At 43.9% G+C, this 21651-nt stretch overlaps 2 protein-coding genes across 3 annotated transcripts in view; one reads left to right on the top strand and one right to left on the bottom strand.

Annotated features, from left to right (window-relative positions):
• The window catches only part of SEC24C (SEC24 homolog C, COPII coat complex component), a 38529-nt gene extending 35318 nt beyond the window's left edge, over positions 1-3211 (bottom strand). For both annotated transcript variants that reach the window (XM_062496075.1, XM_062496076.1), the window contains exon 1: positions 3176-3211. The gene's annotated coding sequence lies outside the window, so the exon portion shown is untranslated. The remainder of the gene's footprint in view (positions 1-3175) is intronic.
• Positions 3212-5795: 2584 nt separating this feature from the next.
• The window catches only part of SYNPO2L (synaptopodin 2 like), a 34388-nt gene continuing 18532 nt past the window's right edge, over positions 5796-21651 (top strand). Inside the window, exons 1-2 of the mRNA XM_062496480.1 lie at positions 5796-5900; positions 19463-19614. Of these exons, the coding sequence (XP_062352464.1) occupies positions 5796-5900; positions 19463-19614 (257 nt within the window). The remainder of the gene's footprint in view (positions 5901-19462; positions 19615-21651) is intronic.

Here is a 21651-nt window from a genome sequence, read left to right as displayed (position 1 = left end):
TGTCCTTGCTTTTGTTTCATTGACAGCTTGACTGGGTCTTCTACGAGTCCTTGTGGAACACTTGGTTCTTTATAAATATAAAAAAATTACTGAGTGTTTTATTTTTTTTTCCCCTGGAAAAAAAACTCGCATCCTAGAAGTCAGAAACTGACAACTAATCTGTAAGCTCACAGGCCATCATAACAAATGCTTCCCACACATTTGTCCAAATCAACCCAAATGGCAATACTGGAACCAACTCAAATCTGGTTGTAATATGTGGCACTCTCTCTTCCTGCCTGTTCAGACTGTCAACTTGTTACACCACAGGCAACATTTTCTTCATCTATGTATTCTGAGCTACTGCCAGAAACATTTGTTTTAACAGTTCTTGAAAAGTATAACACACAGTTTTCAAAGTGAATCTAAGGTGTGATCACTTGTATATTCTTCTAAAGAAGGCCACATTAAACCCAGTTTTGTTAGGCTGATTCATTATCCTGGGCAAGGTACAATACAGTATACAAATTACAAGAGTGAAAGTGATTAAAAACTGAATATAAAAAACGCAGCTTAGTCTTGACCTAACCTTAAAACTACCACTACTTCCAACTCTTGCCATCACCACCAGATTCCTACTTCAATAACATTTTGTACTTTGTTGACTCAAGTCTCCTCGTGGGACTGATTCACATTTCTATCACTGTAATAAAGTTCTAGGAAAAATTTTAAAAACGCTCTGCTATGAGCATGGCTTCTGAAGAGCAACCCCATGGAGGCAAAAGTCACTGACAAAACAGCATCAACAATTTCACAGTGAAAGATCTCTCTGTTTCCTAGCTGCCTCCACACACATGTGGACATATATGTTACAATGAGTGAAGCAATCCAAATAATTTCTGTGAATCTTGCGCAAGCATGATTGATTAGAAAAAGTTACATGAACAGCTTCAAATTTAGGGAAGAGGCCAGAAGGGAGAAAGGAATAATGGGAATATATAGAATAAGACTAAAAAACAAGTTTTCTTCACATACATTGTAACACTGGCCATCTCTGCCCTCTAACTTCCTCTACACAAATACACATTACACAATTTCCATCACTTGCAAGAAACTAAAAGAGGTTAGAATTGACTTTTCTTAATACCTCCTGCCAGTTTATACCCTTTTAGCACTTTCTATGTTAACAATGAATCTTGCTTAACATATAAAAACAAGCTCTATCTTCACAATTTATCCCTAACACAGCTTTTCAAACCTAAAGAACAAAAAACATCCACCTCTCTTCTGCAGAGACCTTGTTGTTGATTACTGTTGGTGACTTTTTGTACCTTGCCCTTCCTTAGCCAACCATCAATTTTTCCTTTGATTTTTGACCCTCCTTCTGATAAGTAAGTGTTACAGGAAGGTTGCTCCTACCATAGCAAGAAAAAACCATTCAAAGTACAAGCACCAAACCACTCATCAAATAAATAATCCTTTAAATAGCTGTTCACTGCTATAAATCAGCTTTCAGCCATGAAATTAGAAACTGGGGTGTCACAGCATATTAAGAAGCAATTATATATTCTTTATATTGATGTCCACTTCATAGTCTGTCTACAACAACAAAAGAATCCTGAATGACACAGCTTCAAGCCAGAAAAGGAAGTTCCATTAGCAAGAACCTGTTCCACAAGAAAATTGATAGAAATGTTTATGTTTTCACAGAGTGTATATATGTGATTGAAAGTAAGTCTCCTTTAAAAAGGAATGCTTGGAAGTTTCAGGCTACATATAATCTTATCCATCCCACAACTTAAACACCTGCTTTAGGAAAAGGTTGCAGGAAAGAAAAAAAAGTATGTTAAAGCCAGAGTTCCCTAAATTTACTCATGAAGACTTCACATTAATAAAGAGCAAATACTTCAGTACAAAATCAGTAGTGATCTACCATTTCAGTGATGTGATTTTACATTTCTTGTAAAAACAACAAAAAAGAAGTTGCATGTTATGTCTCAGTAATTTCTGTCCAACATTCCTCACAACATCTGGTAAAGTTGATTACAGAATCCTGTAACAGAAATTGATCTAGAAATATTTTTAAGGAATTATCACACTAATAGCTAACAATCAACTCGGTGGTGAACTGAAAAAGAAATCTGTATTTTCAATGACAGTACAACATTAATTCCTGTGGATAACTTCTGACAAAGGTGTAAGCAATTCTCTTATGTCCCAGCAATCACTTCCATTAGCCAGTAAGTTCAAAAAGAACTTCAGCCATAGCCCAGTTTGGATGGTTTTGTAGTCTCTCTCAGAGATCAGTATATTTAAGAAACAAAACAAAACAAAAAACAACTAAAGGAAACTAAGCTTCACTGTACTCCATCAAAGCATTACCCAGAAAGAGAGGAAGCAAATTCCAACAACTGAAAATAAAACTTATTTAAAGCACCATGTACATGGAAAGCAAGAGTCCCATCTTGCATAATAACCTTTTCAAGACTACACTTGTATTCCGATCATGCCATCTCAATTACTTTCCTCCTTCCTTTTTTCACAACCACAGACAAGCAACCACTAAGTTTTCCTACTAAATCCAACCAATCTCAGCCGCCAGATCCCCGCAAGGGACCGACCATCCTTTGCAAAGCTCGAATGAATGAAAGCTTGAACAGCACAGCACAAACGCCAGGGGAAGGATCCGAGGATTACAGGAGATTAGGGAGGTTGCAAAAGGGGGTATCTGACTCGCGGCGCACCCCGGCCAAAAAGAAGCGCTCGGTTCTCCGTGCCGGACCGACGGCCCGACCCAAAGCCGCCGGGTGTCGCCGCACCACACCGAACACCGACGGGTGTCTCGGGGCAGCCCAGGCACTGGAAATGCAGGCCCCGCCGCCAGCCGGCCCGGCCTCGCAGGCCGCCGGCACCGGCCGGGCCGCGGGCGACGCGGGCGCTCCCGCCCGGGCGCGTTCCGGGGAGCCCCGGGGCTCTGTAGAGCCTCCGGTGGCGCGCAGCACCGAGGGCCCGACGCGTCACCGGGCCTCGGCGGAGGAGGAAGCGGCAGCGGCGGCAGCGGCGGCAGCACCTCGAGTCCGGGCAGCGGCCGAACCGCCGAGCGCGGTGCCGCCCCCCCGCTCGCCCGCCCTCAGCGGGCACCGCACGGCCCCGCCGGTGGGCCCGGCCACCCGGAGCCCCCCCAGGCCTCGCTCACCACCGCTGCCGCCGCCACTGCCGGGCCCACTTCCGGCTCCCGCCCCGCCGCTCCCCGCCCGCCGCTGCCACGTCCGCGCTCCGCCCGCCGGGGCCCGGATGCGGCGCAGGCGCCGGGAGGCTCCGCCGCTGACGTCCCGCTGGGGCGGGGATGGCTGCGGGAAGGACCGCGGGCTGCTCCTCGCGCGAGCCCAGCCAGCGCTGTCCGAGCGGGCGGCTGCTGAGCCGCGGCCACCATTAACCACGGTGCCCTTGGCCGCCTGTCCCACCAGCGGCCTGTGAAAGACTGCGACAGGGGAGCAGCCAGGGACAGTTCTGCACCAAGGTGCAAAGAGTTGTTCGCTCCCTAATAGCAGCGGAGTGATCGTCCCTCCGTACTCCGCACTGGTCAGGCCACGCCTCAAGTACTGCCTTCAGTGGGCCCTACTGGCCCCTTCACTTCAGAAAGGGCATTGAGGTGCTGGAGTGTGCTCAGAGAAGGGCAGCAAGGCTTGTAAAAGGTCTAGAAAACTTATCTTACAGGGATGGGTGAGGAGCCCGGGATTGTTTTGTCTCGAGAACAGGAGGCTTGTGTGGGATCTCATCACCCTCCATAACTGCCTGAAGGGAGCTTGCAGTGAAGTGAGGACTGGTCTCTTCTGCAGCTACAGAGAGGACAAGAGAAAATTGCCTAGAGATGAGACAGGGGAGACTCAGTTAGATGCTGGAAACATTTTCACTGTAAGGTGGTCAAGCACTGGAATAGGTTGATCAGGAATGTGGTGGAGTCACCATCCCAGAGGTGTTTAATAGGCATCAGGATCTGCTGCTGGGTGGTGTGGTTTAGTGGTTTAGGGGTTACAGTGGTAGTGCTGGGTGGATGGTTGGACTTGATGATCTCAAACATCTCTTCCAACCTTGATGATTCTATGACTGTGTTGGTGTGTGCCCACCAGCAATATGCAATGGCACTGGATTAGTGGTGCTATAGTACTGGCAATGGCGTCATCAACCAAGCAATGGCATCAGAGCAAAAGTATGACCTCTGGATGTTACAGTATAAGGGTACTAGTAATTGAGAGCTAAGCACATGCAGAATAAGGAAGAGGTAAGAGTAAGCTTGTCCTCAAGACCTTAACAGAAAATTATGTTTTAAGCCTTGTAGGAAAGAGGAAACATGGACTTTAATTCTTCTATAACTCCCTGGCTTGGGATGGCTAGGAGGTCTTGTCTGTCATGGTCCTATAGAAAAACCACTGAAAGACTCTTCCACTCTAGTGAGACCCCATCCACAGACCTGCATCCAGCTCTGAGATCCTCAGCACAGGAAAGACATAAACCCATTGGAGCAGGTCCAGAGTGAGGCCAAGAAAATGGCCAGAGGGATGAAGGCTTATCTTACTAAGAAAGGCTGAGAGAGTTGGGGTCGTTCAGTGTGAAGGTTTTAAGGAGACCTTATTGTTGTCTTTCAGTACTTAAAGGAGGTTTTTAAGAAAGCTGGAGACAGACTTTTTAGGAGGGCTTATGGTTACAAGACAAGGGGTAATAGTTTTAAATTAAAAGAGGGTAAGATTTAGACTAGATACAAGGAAAAAAAATTCTACTAGGAGGCTGGTGAAGCACTGTAACAGGCTGCCCAGATGCCATGGTGACAGATGCCCCATCCCTGGAAACACTCAAGGTCACATCAGACAGGGCTCTGAGCAATCTGATACAGTTGAAAATGTCCCTACTCATTGCAGGTGGTTTGGGCTAGATGATCCTTAAAAATTTCTTCCAACCCAAACTATTCCATGGTTCTATGACCTGGCTGGGCTCTCTTGGCCATTGAGTCTATGTAAACAGTGCCCTGCAGAGAACTGTTTGAATCCTGTGTGTGTAGCTAATCCCAGCTATTCTGGTCCCAGTGTCTAGTATTACAAGTGGGTGTAGGGGATGTCAGGGTGCAGCCTGCTGCAGAGGGAGCACAGTACATCTGTAGTCTGCCTGTGGCTCTCAGGGCAGACTGCTGCATAATAACGCTAGCTGCACAGGGAAAATAGAAGTGGAGAGCACATTAACTGCAAGCTGGTTTTGTTCAATTCACAGGGTCAGGTGCTATTACCTGATTTGTACAAGTCTGTGCCTGTGACATGTCCTTGCCTGAAACTCATACTAATAGATCCTGAGTACTGAGTGACTCTAAGATTTGCATTTGGAATGCAAAGTGAAAATAAAATTTTTACTGAAATGCTTCCAGCTTTAAGAGTGTCAGACAAAGCTCTGGAGAGACAGGAGGTGTGCTATTTTCAGCCACGTTCCGGTGAGAGATCCATCGTGTTTGCGGGGGGGCCACAGAGGGTGAGATTGACATGACACGTGTGTAGGACAACTCTGGCCCCTTCCCAAGGGCAGAATCAAATGTCTAATCATAGGCAGAGCAGCAGCTGAGACTCCAGAAGAGCAGTGAAGGCTGGGCTTGACAGTCTGAACTCGTGTGTGTGTGTGTGTGCATGTGAACTTCAAGGAGAAAGTGAGCAGAGGGCCTTGTGGGGTCTGGAGAGTGGTGGTGTGAATTGTGAATATGGGAATAGAAGATTCTGCCTGTTAAGAATTGGAGTCATACTGAAGTTGTGAAGACAAAATACTAAGGCACAGAAATCATGGGAGCTGAAGAAGAAATGCTCATCACTCTGTCTGGAGGTGCCCCCTGGGGCTTCCGCCTGCAAGGGGGTTCAGAGCAGAAAAGACCCCTTCAAGTGTCAAAGGTAGGACCTTGAGGTGTGAACTGTGAAAGCAAAGTTGTTCTGCTGAACTAAAATACCCTACCGAGTCGGTATTTCTCATTACTGTTAAGGAATACAGGAACTCCTTACGGTGGCAAGATCTTGAAAGGAAAGCTTGGGTGGTGTGCTCAAGCAGGGTGTGAGGTGGGCTGTGGGTCCTGGAATAGATGCTGGTGAGGTAGAGACAAGTGTCAGGTGAAGATCTGTTTCAGTGCAGGTCTGTACAGCTCAGAAACTCTGTAGGCTGCACAACTCTCTCCAGCTGTCAGCAGAACTATAACCATAGTGACAGTGCAGGGAAAAGGGCTCAAATATGGAAGCTTCAATACTCATGTAAGACATCTAACTAAAAAAAAAATACATTGAAGCAGTAAAAGCCATAGTTTTAATTCAGCTGTCCCTAACACTTCATTATTATATTCCAACTTTCAAAATAGATGCACATTTCTTAGTGCCTCTTCTGTTGGTGAAAGTTTTTCAACACGGTCTGAAGTGAGTATTTGTGATGCTCTAAGCAGCAAACGCTGGCTTAATTTCAAGAATTAAAGAAAAACAGTTGTTTGGATGGGAGATTTTTAAAAATGGAATAAACATGAACCTTGTGTTGCACTATTTTTGATAAACAGCTGTTACTGTTCTCTTTTCAGAAAGACTACTAAATAGATTGAAAACTAGGGGGGAAAAGGTCCTCTTTATTAAGCTCATAACAGCTGCATTAGCCTTGACACAATGATATCTTGGGATATCTCACTGGAAGGCACCCAGCAGCAGAAATGAAAAAATGCCCTGCCCAGCTCCTTCTGTTTCATTAAGCAGTCCATGCCTCTGACAGCATTTTGAAATTTCAGTGTTTTATGTCACTTGGCTCACCCCAGATCAGAGACTGTTTGTCAGTAACTTCTGCCAAATGGTTTGGAATACCCTAGCTTGGCCTTGAAGTTAATGTTTCTTATATAGAGGAAGATTATTTTTCTCCAGAAAAACAACTTCTGCACCAACTTGTAGAGTTTCAGGTGATAAAAAGAAAGAATCAATATCCTTGAAACAGGTGTCTGGAATCTGGTTCTTAGAAAAATGGATTTTTCAGGGGCTACATTAACTCTGCGTGGTCTAAGATTATTTTGACTCTTATTTTTCCCTCAGTAGACAAGAAACTGGGACTGAAGAGGGAGGAGACTGTGAGTGTCTATAATGATTACTCAGGATTGAGCAGCAGCAAGAACTAAGTCATTACCCAGGCTAAGTTGCACCTTAAGGTGAATGGAATATTGCTCAAGGATTAGTAGCACTTGCAGGAAGGTATTAACTAGAAGCAGCTCTCACCCAGAACTGGGTGCTGTACTTTAAGTCTAGCAATAGAAATAAATATAATTTTACAATACTTGGATATTGCATTAAAAATAATTATGGAAAATAAAATTGATACAAATGCTTTTGAGGATTAAAATACACATCATTCTTTAGGCAAGATTTTAATTTTATAATTATCTTTTTTGTCTATTAGCACCCAGAATTTAATAGCATCCAGTGACCCTACATAATGTCTTAAAGGCAACACCATTTAAATAGTCTCCAAAGAACGGATTTTTAGGTCCTTACTAGGTACCCAGGAAGATCATATCTGAATGTAACCTGCTTAGAAGAGAATAAACTGCCAGGTGTCATGCGACAGAACATACAGATATGAATAGCTGATAGGTGTCAGGAGATAACTGAGTGGATACAGGAATTCCAGTGCTGTCATTTTAGTCTATCCCAACTTCTAGGCTAGAAAAGTCATAGTAGTAACACTAAGGAAAGATGCTTACCTTTGGATGCTGAGTCAAATTATAAATAAGTGATAAAAAGTTAATTTAGGAAATTAATCAAGTATAACAAACACATGATATATAAATGATACATTGTACTTTGGTAGAGCTGCTGGAATTGCTAAGCCAGACTAGGCTGAGAGTCACTTCTTGTCCTGCTTTACTTTGTGTTTCCTGCAGGTATTTCAGAGGAAGTTGTAAGTTTCACCAATGCATCTAATTTTTGCATAACAAAATGTGGAGGGAAATCCTTTCCCTTCAGGAAGTTATCAGCATGTCCTAGGAAGTATGTAAGAATTGGTAGTCCTAGTGGTTTACCCTAGAGATAAACAGAAAATTGTTTCTGAACAACTAGTACCTTACCTGTCTGTCTTACGTGATTTCCTAATGAAGATTTGGTAACACCAAGCAAACAGGCATTCCAAAGACTAAATGTTGCACTAAGTGGGATTTCCTGCTTGAGTTGCTTTTGTTGTATTACAAAGCCCTTCACAATTCCTCATCTTACATGATCAGTTCGTAGTCTTCTTGCCTTTATGCTTTCTAAAGTTTACATCACCATCATGTTTTTATTGTTTCTCGTTATGGAGATTATGATAAAATTAATCACGAATTGCTGTTCTTGGTATCTTTTTTCTGTTTCCCTGAAAATTCTTTGGGTGTGCTGTATGGTTTTCCTTTTCCCTTTCCTTTCCTTTCCTTTCCTTTCCTTTCCTTTCCTTTCCTTTCCTTTCCTTTCCTTTCCTTTCCTTTCCTTTCCTTTCCTTTCCTTTCCTTTCCTTTCCTTTCCTTTCCTTTCCTTTCCTTTCCTTTCCTTTCCTTTCCTTTCCTTTCCTTTCCTTTCCTTTCCTTTCCTTTCCTTTCCTTTCCTTTCCTTTCCTTTCCTTTCCTTTCCTTTCCTTTCCTTTCCTTTCCTTTCCTTTCCTTTCCCCCTTCCCCCTTCCCCCTTCCCCCTTCCCTCTTCCCCCTACCCCCTTCCCCCTTTCCCCTTTTCCATTTCCCCCTTCCCCTTTTCCCTTTCCCATTGATGGGCCTCTAATTGGTTTTTCTCTCATAAGGTATTCACAAGGATGGCTTAAATTATTGGCTTTTTTCAAATTGCAATTAACTCAAAATGTATAGTGAATACGTGCATTTGAAACTGTTTTCTAGTTTAAAGTATTCAACTGGCTGTAACAAAATAAAGTACATGAGCATGTTGGAAGTGGGATATGAACCCATTTTTCTACAGACTGAAAGGATGCATAGCTGTAGTTTAAACTGTTTCTCTGAGCAAAGGATCAATTCTAAACCTCAGTCCAACTGACACAAAGGTGTACAAAAGCAGCTGTATCTTCACATGCTGGATCCAGCTGCCACAGAGCTTCTGTGCCATTCAATAACTCCCTGTGGGTTCTGGGTTCAGGGACACACCTGGAGAAAGACGCTGGCATTACATACTTGTGGACAGTCTCTCGGGTCATACATAACTGGGTGTGAGCCCACAGTGTGCCCTGACAGCCCTGAGGGCTGACAGAATCCTGAGCTGCATCAAAAAAGGAGTGGCCAGCAGGTGGAGGGAGATGATTCTGTCCATCTGTCCACATGAAACACTGCATGAACCTCTGGGGTCCTCAGTGCAGGAAAGATGTGGACTTCCTAGGGTCTAGAGGATTTAGATGATCCAAGGGAGGGAGAGGTCCTCCTCTCCTATGAAGACAGGCTGACACAGTTGGGTCTGTTCAGCCTGGAAAAGAAAAGGCGCTGGGGAGACCTCATTGTGGCCTTCCAGTACCTGAAGGGAACTCATACAAAAGAGGGAGAGGTATGTTTTAGGTGGATAGGTAGTGATAGGATAAGGGGGAATTATCTTAAACTAAAAGAGGAGAGATTTATTAGATGTAGTGAGGCACTGGAACAGGTTGCCTAGAGAAACTGTGGGTGCCCCATTCCTGGAAGTGTTCAAGGCCAGGTCGGATGAGGCTCTGAGCAACCTGGTCTAGTGGAAGATGTCCCTTCCTGTGGCAAGGGGGGGTTGAAACAAGATGATCATTAAGATGCCTTCCAACCATTTTATGATTCTATGATAACTAATTCTGTGTTCAAGTAAACATACAGAACCAAACCAGCTGTGCCTGCCTTGGATCAGAACATTGCTTCTTTCAGCAGTACCCAGTGGTTACTGAGGAAAGAGCACAAATTTAAGTAACGCAAGAAAGACTGAAAAGCTAGCATTAACACCAACTGATCATATGGTTCCAGATCTGTAACTGCAAATGCTTATTCCTTTCATCTAAACTTGCCTACAAGAGCACATACTGACTCTTTTGTTCCACCAAAAGAATAATTTGAAGTGTCTGGGTGCTAAAATTGGCTGATGTGAATCAAGGCTACCATATTGATGTGTATTTGAAAGGCGTACCATTAATAATTCATCTCACAAAACCAGATACAATAAGAGCAGAGTGAGACCAAAAGATAAATGCTAGAAAACCTCTAAGTGTCTGGAGAGCCTTCAGTGAGAAAGAATAGATGTTTTTTCAGTGAGGGTTGTATTAAAGTATCACACTGTAATGAGTAAGATGAAAGAAAAGCAGACATCGATATGCTCAGCAGGCAGATACACAGCATGATCAAACATCAACAGAGGACATGAATCATTCTGCAGAAACTGGAAAGGATAGGAATATAGAGAACTAGAGAAACAAATAAAGAGGGAAATAAAGATTAAAGAACACAAAAAGCAAAGAACAATCTTAATTTTGTTCTTAGTTACAGCAGCATTCTTTTAAATGATCAGCAAAATTAGTTGAAATACTCTAGATCCATACTGGCTTATTGTGTTTTCTAATTAATCTTTTACCTCTTACTTAATGAAACAGATAAACTCTAGTGGGAATTTGCACTACCCCTGAACAAAATAAAGCTGATTTGGGATAGCTCAGTAGCTGTGGTGTAAATGATAACATAGCACAAGAAGTCTTTGACCAGAAACAGTCTTTAAGAAAGAAAGAGAACAAACATAAGCACAAGAAGCAAAAAGGATCCATAGATGGCAAAATTTTTATTTTAGAAAGGCTGAGGGAAAGTACATGGTCCTCAGATGTAGCTGTAACTGATGAGAAAGCTTACCCATTCTGAAAAGATAGTAAGACAGAACAATGCCATCAGGTTCCTGGAGGGTTTCTTTGCAGTAAGGATATGTGCATCAAATGCTTTTGTAACAAAACAAATTGTAAAATAGCTAGTCTGAGAAAAGTTGCAAGTACTAATGCCATTAATCAACCAAAGTGGAAACCTAACATGAAATTATATTATAGAAGTATTTTTTATGAAGATGAACAGGACAGTTTTAAGATTGTACAAGTGTGTGCAAATCTGCCTTTAGGGATCCTGCTACAAAACAAGATTTATTCAATGAGGGGCAAACATTGTTACTCTCTATGTAAAGGCAAAGAAAAACACTTCTACCTCCACCACAAGTACAAGTAATATTGACAAAATGGGGGAAACTGAATATTTACAGCTGGTACTGATAGTAGAGGCAAAGGACCTGGCCATATTAGTGCATCACCGATAATAAGCCAGCAAAATTATGAATCTCTGAAAAAAAATTAATAGGCAAGCGTAAACAAATGAGCCTCAAGTAGACTTTCCTAGCAGAGATAGGAAGGCATTGATATTAGTGTGGAATGCACAAGGGGGAATTCACTGGAAACACCACACTTACAGAATCAGCCCCTTTCAAGGAAAATAAATCTAAGGTAGAGCAGCCACAGAAAAGGAGGGGATGATAGAAGGCTTCTTTTACCTAGCAAAATATTGAAAGAGGTGACTGCAGTCTACAAATAGATGTTGAGCAAATACCAGCAACACTATTCAAATATAGGTGACAGCATTGACAGCACAGAGCAACTAACCAGGGAGGTTCAGCAATGACTTTGCAATCTAGAAAAAGAACTGAAAATCTTTTGAGCCAGTTTACGAACTGGGATAAACAATATGGCCTCTGAAAACTACTGAGGATTTGCCCTGGTAGCTCAAGAGATTCATTTCAGTTGGCTGTTCTGTACAAATACTCTGCAGCACTGTTAAGGGAAGCAGTAACACAGGATTGCACTGGTTCCAAAACCAAAAATTAATTTTTTATTTAAGAGCAGTTCATCAAAACCTCCTTTTTAGCTCTTTCCAACATATTCCCACTTTTTCCTGTATGATTCTCTCCTGATAATTCACTCTCTCCTCTGCAATATATCCTTGCTGCCTGTTTGCCATGTCACTGCTCCCTGTGACACACAGCCTGGCTGTTCTGTGCAATTCTGTTTTGCTCATGTGACATTATTCCTGCTGGAGGTGCCAGCTCTAACCCAAATAGGTCTGATGGCTTCCAGATTTGTGAGCACTTTCTCTTCCTCTCTCCTTTTCAGTGGGTAGCCAGTTATTTATCTGTTTTCATAAATGTTTACTGTCACACCTGAAAAAGCACTGCTAGTCACTAATGTAGTCACTAATGCTGCTTTTGGAGTGCCTCAAGCTGCTTTGGGAGTGCTCCTGGACATATTTTATGGCCTGTTGGCACTTAGGTGCTACACTTAGCTGCTAGTGAGCACTTGCTGTGGCACCAGTGGGACTTTCTGAGGACCTGGAAGAACCTCTTGATGAGAAGTTGCAGTGAAACCATACATGCAACCACCATCCATCTATACCTGGCATTAAATGTACTTGGGACCATTCTCCGGCACTTATGCCAGCTGCTACAGAGTGTAAGGAAGCCCAGCAATTAACATCTATTCTTCCAAACAAAATGGCCACATGCCTACAGGCAGTGGCTCTGGGAATGGTCTGTTCTAGCTCCCAAACTGTGCCTGGGAATTGTTCTGGACAGCAATAGCCGATCTGAGCCAAAGATGTGCCAAGGATCATTTCAACAGTTTAATGCTACAGTAGTTGCAGTCCAGAGCTCAGGTGCATTTGCTGACATTATTCATCCTGCTACTGGCTAGAACTACTGAATAAGGAGAACTAGCCTCTATGGAGGCTGAGCCTGGTTTTTGATGTACAGTCATACCTACAAGATGACTACAAAGATGTTGCAAGGCACAGGAAGCTCTCTGTACCTAAGTGCCTTAGATCCTTCAGGTGAATGGGGTACTTCTCTAATCCATACTTGTGGCTGATCCTGTCCTTGCTGCCACAGAACAAGAGTGCTTATCCTCCTCAGACTATTGCTGAGAGGCTGCCTTCGGGCTGGTGAGTGCTGTCTTTTGGTGCAGTAACCAGTCTTGAAATATTATGAATGCTGTGTTCAATTTTTTTTTGCAAACAAAAGTGACCCTCATTCTATTGAAATAATAGTACGTTTTTCTTCCTCTAATTTGCCCTCTCTCAGCATAAATACTATGGAGGCATAATATACTTAAGACTGTTGCTGTTCAACAATTAGTAGCAGCTGAAAAGAGCCTTCTGTTTTGAGAAGAGTTTTAATTCAGGACTTGCAAATGCTCACGGCCCCTTAGGGCACAGTATCAGCAGCCAGTGCAAAGGCTGGGAGCACCTTGCTCTGGAGGACTGAAGCCGTGTCTCTGGATAACTCTGCCCTGTGTTCAAGGGTCTTTCCCTCCTTCTGTCCCAGTTCAGTGCCTGTGCCTGTAAAAAGATCTTTTGGTTGCTTCATTTGATTAGGAGCTTCAATTACATTAGGTTTAGATTCTAAAATCTTTTATGGCATAGGAGCCAATCTGAGCCTCTAGAAAAAGGACTTACATGGGACATGTATAAGCTTTTTTTTTTTCTGAACATTTAGTTTCTTTTCCCACAGCTCCTAAATGTGAGACCCGGTACAAATAACTGACAAATATATCTGTTCCTTCTGAATGCTTGCTCCATATGAAAAACACTTGATGTCCTGCTGCTTACTCTGTTGAGGGTAAAATGCTTATCAAGTACTGTTAGTATCTACTGTAGTACATGTGGCATTGTTCTTTGTCTTTGATACTGCATTTCAATCACTTTTCAGCTAATCTACCATCAAGTAACAAATAGGTATGGTGATAAAGCCTCTTTTTATCTACCTTGGGGCCACCTCTGGCTAGAAACTTGCTCCCCACAATGACACCTGTGCTAAATTTTTGCATAGGAAAAGAAAGTGGATTGTTTGATTATTTTTCTCTCCCCTCTCTTGTATAACCACAACACAAAATTTATTTTAAGGCACTTCATTTCAGTAAGAGAAAACCAACAGATAGAGAAGAAAAACAATCCCTGACAGTTAGTGTTTGTTTTACATCAGCTTGTATCCCCTGGTACAAGTCAGAATTACATCTAGTGTATCTAAGAATTTGTCCTCTTGTTCCTGCACCAGTACACTCAAGGCAGTAACATATTTTACAGTAGTCTGGCATGTACTTAACCAACTGACCAGCACTAACATCCTTTTTCACTACCAGCTCTCATTGCTAAACCCCTTGCTCAGAAGCCACCCAAGTCTGTCCTGCCACTTAAGATACATCTTTTCACCACTCTCTTGCTGTGTCTGTCCCACAAAGTACATGTTCTCTTCTATGTTTTTTCATATAAAAACTCTCAAATTAAGCTTCACCATGGATGACCTGTGAAGTAGGTCTGCAGAGACACTGTACCTACTTTACCAAGAGGCAAGTCTTCCAGTGTCACCTCTTGAGAAGGAATACAATGATAACTTCCTATGTAGTTGTAATGTTTAGTGTAATTATAACAGATATTCTCCTGTAAAATAGCTTCCAATAAAAACATTGCATTGAGGATGTGATGTTATTTGCTACTTCATAGATAAGGCATAGGGTAAGTATCTCACTGGATCTCTGTGTTCAGGAGGGCAACTGAGAGAAAGAAAAACTGTTGGAAAATGTCCTGGTTTCCAGGCTTCTGCCTTTTATGGCTGACAGTCTGAGTTTTTCTCTGAGGTCACACAAAAAATCATCCAGGTCTTCTGAATCCCACTCTAGCCATCTCCTCACTCTAGCCACAGGGGTATCCTGCCTCACACAAAAAAGGAGTAAACCTTGGCTTGGACAAAAAACAAACTGGCCCAATAACCAAAATTATATGAATACACACCTTCAGAAAGAAGAAGAGATTAAGGGTGTTTGTTTCTGCTTTTGCATGTAGCAACTGCTCTGTTTGTGGTTCAGCTGAGCAGGAAGTTCTAGGAGGAGCAGACACATATGCTAGTTGGCTCTTGCTTGAGTCATTCCATTTTGGTAATGCTTTTTAACACAAAACATAATTTCTTACTTCTCCATGAGAACTCTGTGACAAGACTGCAGTTCACATAAGTCTGGAAATGAAATTTAAATACTGCCAGATTGTATGGAGTGTTGACCCCAAGGCATTGTAGCTTCTGGGGGAAGGGGATGGCTGTGTGTTGAGAGATGCAATCAAAGAGTGGAAGGCAATGGGTGGGAAGATGAATCGTATTCAGTATAAAATTCTGACTTGGACTGAGGCTGTTAGGTTTCTGCTGGAACGATTGTAGGAGATTAGGTGAAGACTGATAATAAAATTTATCTTCCTACCTTATACTTCCTCTCCCAGTGAGAGGAAATGGGAGGTGGCTTGGGGAGGCGAGGGTGGGGAAATGGATGACATGAGCCTGCACTGCAAACCACTTCTATTTACCCACAGCCTACTTCATTACAAAGAAGCAGTGCTGGCCAGCAGGGAGAGTGGTTGCAAAGTTTCAAAACAGGTTCCCTGAGTCGTACTGAGGCAAGATGTGAAGCCACCGAGTTTCTATCAAGATTACGCTATTCTTAGCATCCCAGCATGTGTTCAGCCCCCACATACCACTATCTAAATATAGTCCCTACTGAAGGACAGATGCTGCCAAGTTGCATCTGACCCTCTCCTCTCTTGCATTCTGTTCCTAAAGCTAGGCTGAATTCCCCAAGACACGTCAACAGTCAGCATGTCCTTTTGTCTGCCTAGGGCTGTACATGCAAACTTCTACTGTACTGTTAAAGCCCCATCTCAACCTTGGCCCTCCTGGCCTCTCCTAGCACTGACCTTCCTTTTAACACCTCTTCTTACTCCTTTCCTCTTCTGTTGTTTCCTTACTCTTTTTGCTCTTTTCCTTTTTTATTGTTTTTTGTCTTAGCTTCCTCTGTCCTTTCCCTTCTGTCTGATTGAACATGATCAATGGGAGGAAGCAGGCAAAGTAATGAAAGAAAATGTGTGTCTATATGTGCATGTACATAGGTCCTGCAGACACCCAAACCTCTCTGAAAAGAGCTCTTTTGTTGCTACAGATCTTCTGCTGAGAGGGCAGGGAGATGGACAATTTTCTAAGTAAATGTGTTCCAGTTTTTCACACTGATTTGTATTTCCAGTAGCATAAATCCATATGACTCTGAAATTGGGATTTCCTAAACCCATCTGAAATATATACAGGACATACCTTGACATGAGTATGCCATGGGAGAGTGTGTCCTCTGAAGCATGGTGTGGAAAGTCTTAACAGTCACTTCCAAGAGGCTCACAGAATTTGTGGGGCTCCTCCCACAAAAGGAGAGGTCAGTCCTCACCAGTATGTGCTGGAAGGTCGAGCAGTGCAATCCCCCAGGGCCAGGTCTGGGGCCAACCCTGACCAGTTGTCAGAGTCTGTCAGTGCTGCTTCTCATTTGCACAAGAAAGCTCTACAGGTATGTGTTACAGAAAGTAGAGAGGTTTTGTCTTTAAAATACCACTTTTTTCCAACCTTTCCCACCTCTTCAGAACAGCTGTTGGGTGATACCTTCCAAGCTTTCTGCAACTTAAGCAGAAGCTCCCTGTTAGTGACACTTCATGTGGCTCACTGGGTGCCCAGGAGAGGGCATCTTTTGGACACGGAGAGCCAGTGGCTGATCCCGAGGGCAGCCTGACCTTCAGCATGGGCCTGGCTTTTGGACTGGGCAGCCACCCTGGCTTGGGGCCTCAAAGGCTCAGTGCTGCCCTCGCTGTACTCAAGATGAGCAGGTTATGGGTTGTCATTAAAGTCTCTACAGCACAGAGCTGGCAGTCATATAAAAACTGGCAGGCTTATGTTGATCTCTGTCCAGAGGCTCTGCAGCCTCCAGCACACTGCACTCTGCTGTCGTGGCTGTGGATTAAGTCCTGTCCTGTCCATCTTTCTCTGCACAATCGTCTTCTGTGTTTAACCCCTTTGCCTTCCTCCCCTGGCAAATGCAGTGGGGTAGGGGTTTGGTGTAAAAATGAAGCTGTGGATAGTTCATATCCCTCTGATTCTGGGAAGCAAATTCATGAATTTCCAGGGAGGGTTTATAAATCTGTGGAAGACTGAACCAGACACATGCTATTTTCAGACTCTATAGGTCTCTTCCTGCACTGGAAGAGACCTGGTCCTGTTTTCCCAGAAAGGAATGAAGACATGGAAAAGTCCCTCCTGGACTGTAGAGCACTTACTTTAGTGCATGTGCTTTCTGTCAGTCTAGGAAAATTTGAGCACAGACTAAGCCAGACCCAGCATCCTCACTAACCATGAGAAAAATGCATTGCCTGCTCATGATTATCAGTCCACATGGCCTGCTTGAGTCCCACCAGCTCTCTCTAGTATAAAGGTACCTGAAACAGCCTCAGGCAGTGCTGGGAGCACAGCCCGATCCTTCCTGCCTGGGAACCCCAAACAGTTGCCTGCGAAGACTTGCAGTACTGAGGCAATTGCAGGACATTTACTGTTACTGTTCTGGTTGGTCACCAGCCCACATCCTTGGTTTCAGTGCAGGAATACCATGGGATGTGAGGAATGCTCTGAGCACCTGCTGACAGCCTTTAACCCCCAGTCCCCTTGCTTCACAACTGGGAGAGATACTCAGCAAGCATGTTCCCATCCAGTGCTAAGCACCAAGTACTTGGCTATGGAGCAGCAGGAGGAGTACTTTTGAGGAGTACTGGGAAACCCTCTTTTTAATCTCTTTTCAACTTTCTAACTCTTTTCACTAGCTGCTGTGTCAGTAGGCAGCACTAGAAAATGTGTCTTCTTTATCTTCTCAGTTAACAGCTGCATCTGGAGGAAGTATCAGGAAGCAGCATTTATACTGTAACAGTGGTTCTTCAGCAGTAGTTCATTACAGACCTACACATGCTCATTCCAGGCTTATATTAACAAGGAGGGAGATAAAATATTAAAATTACAGAGGCTGACGGATGTGGCAGCTGGGATGAGCCAGTCCCTATTTTAAGCATGCAGGCAAGATTTGGGGTCAAGTTGGAACGGCTACAGAGTGATAAAGTACCAGTGAACACAAAAACAACTTGAAGCATAGCCCTCCTCTTTCCATCTTCTTTCCCAACACCTCTCAGTCCTGCTGACAGGCTGATTTGGGAGGAGTGCTGCTCTTGTCTGCTCAATACAGGCCTGCAGGGTCAAGCCCAAGGCACTCACACACCCCATGGGTGCAGGGGGCCTGGGCCCTAGGACCAGCCAATTATGCCATGGGACTTCCTTAGGGCTCCAGCTCTTTTCTCTCCTGCTCCCCTGCTGCTCGTGCAAGAACAATGATGGGGCAGCAATCCTCCCATGTTCACTTTTCTTTCCTGAAGCTGCCATTATGATGTTATAGATGAGTCTGGTGGCTCAAGCAGCAAGGCTGTGAGATACGGGTGAAGGTGCCCTGTTGAGTATTACTTCTCTGCAGGGATCTGACACAATCTGTTCATTGTACCCTCTGTTAAGCAGCTCTGCACTGATTTGTCTTTCACTTAACAGCAAGTTCTGAAAAAATATTCTAGAAGAATCTACAAATAGAGTGTAATACTACCTTAGTCCTATCCTGCTCTGACCCAGTGATTTTACCTGGTTATTATTTTATTTGCAAAATGAGTGCATTATGGGTGCCAATCTGTCCTACAAAACTATCCCCATTGCTTGCCTATATGGGAGAGGTCTGTGGTTTTTGGCTGAGTGTGCATTTGGTTTGCTTGCTTGCTTGCCCTAGCAGAAAGGCTAGGCTGAGTTGGTAAGAAGTTTAACTGATGGGTGATGGAATGAAAGGGAGAGGGAACACTTGGTGCAAGATGGCCATGAGAGGCCAGATCTAGGAGCTCGCCTGGAACCAGTGACTCCGATTCCCTTCTCAGATATAGCAATACATATCTTGCACAACTCCTGTTAAGGCTAAAGATTTATTCCAAGTTTACACTTGTGTAACAGGACACCATATGGCCTGATGCAGATGTCCAGAAATACACTGACCAAAGCCATTGGAGCAGGAATGCTTAACAACAGAATATGCCTCAGAGCTGCCACATCTCCCCAGTGTCAGCTTCCCTGAGGATGGTACTTGCAGAGGCTCTGCATGAGTCAGGGATCATACCAAGGAAGTACAGTAGAGGCATGCAGAAGGACACACAGTCATGTGCAGTCTGTTCCCCCTCTGAAACACAGACTCCCTAACCAACTTAGGAGACAGGGAAGAAGAGGAAAAGAGCATGTCTATATTCTTGAGTCTTTCATCTGCACTAAAGAACTTGAACAGGGCTGGTGATCAAGTCAGGGCTATGCTCAGCAGAGTGATTGTTGAAATTAACAGGAATACAGAGACCAAAAGGTACAGCCAGGGCTCATCCAAGAAGATTAGTGCTCCACTCTGTCAGCACAGTAGTCTTAGCCCTTATTTTATTCTGTGAGGTATGGAGCAATAGAAGGACCAGCAAGAGACAAACAACTGAACTAAATAGCTGTTGTTCTTCCCTTCATCCTTATCCTCTCTCCTGCTTTTTCAGATTCGAAAGAGAAGCAAAGCATGCCGGGGAGGCCTGTGGGAAAATGATGTTCTAGTATCTATCAATGGGAAGTCATGTGCTGGCCTGTCCCATGCTAATGCCATGCAGATCATCGATTCCTCCAACGGCACGCTCAACATCCGCGTCAAAAGGTAACCTGCTTCCAAGTCCTAGGGTTGTGACAGTGCAGGCAGTAGGGTGCTTTCATCCAGTACAGCAGCTGTCCACATCCAGCAGAAACAAGGCAGGCAGGAAGCCTTTGTTTCCACCATACTGCAAGGTGTACTAGGAGGACTTACCCATGTCCTAACATGGCTAACACATGGACAACTCAATGTTTTGCCCTGTCTTACAGTGGGCTGTTGTAGTTGTATACAGTCTGTATATTGACTCCCACAAAGATTAGAGGTGTATGGCCAAGACCACTTTTTATGGGAAGAAATATCCATGCCAGTCTCTAGTTCAGGAGAATACTGGAGTTTGGGCTCAAATTTATGGACAAAAAATAGTCCTAGTAACATTCCTTGTCCTCCCTGTGCCAAGTTAACGCAGTGCGTCAGCGCATGCTGGATGCAGCCCAAGCTATAAATGAATAATCCTATAAAGGTGAAGGCAGCAAAGCTGTGTGAGGTCCTTGCTAGTCCACACTACTGCCTAAACAGAAATCACCCTCAGAAAATCGGGCCCTGAAGGGGGGCTAGGAGATGTGATCTACAGTCCTGAGAAGCAGAGAGAGCAGAGTGAGCAGTGAGGAGGGACAGCCACCCTGGTTGCTGTCATTCCTAAAGCAGGAGCAGAGGTAGGTAGTGCTCAGAGAAGGAAAGCCTGAGCATGTAGGATCTTCCCCTTGGTTTCAGAGAAAGTGCCAGTGCCTTTTGATGTGCTCACTCTATACCCTAGCTGTGATTAAGTAGGATGAGTAAGCTCTATACAAGGTGTCCAGAATAGCTCCTGGTCCCTTGCCAAGGCCTTATCTCACACCATTGGAGCCTATCTTCAGCCAACAGGTGCCTGGGCAAATTCTAACTGGTCAAAATCAGCAGACTTTGAATTAACAAAGTGACAAAGGCAGGCTTCTCACAGCCCTCTGGATGGAGCCAACACTGGATGGTTTGGAAATAATGTAATCAGTTGGCTTCATTTGGAGTAGTGGAGAAATCATCAAATGTTTCTTTTTTGATCATGTCTATTCTCACTTCATCTTTATGTGCCTAGAGAAAACACCAATCATTACTGTTCAGAAAGGAGAGGTAGCTGGATGACTTTGGAGTATGTGTATTTCAGAAAAAGAGGAAGGAAGAGACACTGACCCGACAGAACAGAACAAGAGAAACTGGCTTACAAGCAGTTACCTGGTCAAGTGTTCAAAGAAGAGGGACTGTTCTGTTTTGCTTGTGGAATATTGAGGTTGCTCCCCAGTGAGATTTCATAAGGGCAAATAATATTAAAAAATATAAACTGCCAGAAAAATTCTCCCAGCCTTACCTTCCATAAAAGTTTGCATTTGACATAAATATAAAATTTTCACTGTTTAGAACTGGGATCCAAGTCATGAGTTCCACTGCTTTACAGAGGCAATGCTGGCTGCCTGGCTTCATGGTATCCATATTCAGAAGGCAAATTCTTAGGACTCCTTTATAGCTCTTACAAGTCCTGGTGAGTCTGACAAGAGAAAGAACAAGTTCCCAGCTCTATCTGTGTGGGCTGGAGTCAAACTGCCATTGAAGTCCAGACTCACTCTTGAGGAGAGGGAAGACAGAGTGGGCTCTTTTCCTGTCAGCACAGCCAATTCTCCATCCCTCTGGAAGCCAGCAGTAGGGTTTGACTGCCCCAGTTTGCCCAGCACCTATACCAGTCATCCTTCCAGATGTCTTACAGGGTTGAAATTGCAATGTCTAAGCCAAAGGCAAATGCCACCATGGATTGGGCCATGGCTGCATATGGTTGTCAAAACCCAAGTACTGATAGTTAGCTTGTGAAGCAATCCCACAGTGAGCAGGCTAAATATCAGTGGTCTCCTACCACCAGATACCATAGTCCTACCCCCAGAAAACACTTGAGCCTTTATATCCGAAGTATTTGCTATCTACTCCCAAGTGAGGTCAGAGCAAACAAATAGCACCGACTTCTTGGGAGCCCAGTCTGAACTGAAGCAGTTTGGGGCTGCCAGGATCTGCAGATCTGACACA

This window comes from Cinclus cinclus, chromosome 7 (assembly GCF_963662255.1).
Source record: "Cinclus cinclus chromosome 7, bCinCin1.1, whole genome shotgun sequence".
Taxonomy (NCBI): Eukaryota; Metazoa; Chordata; class Aves; order Passeriformes; family Cinclidae; genus Cinclus; species Cinclus cinclus.
Note: the sequence above shows the minus strand (reverse complement) of the source record. Positions and strands in the feature narration are given on the sequence as shown.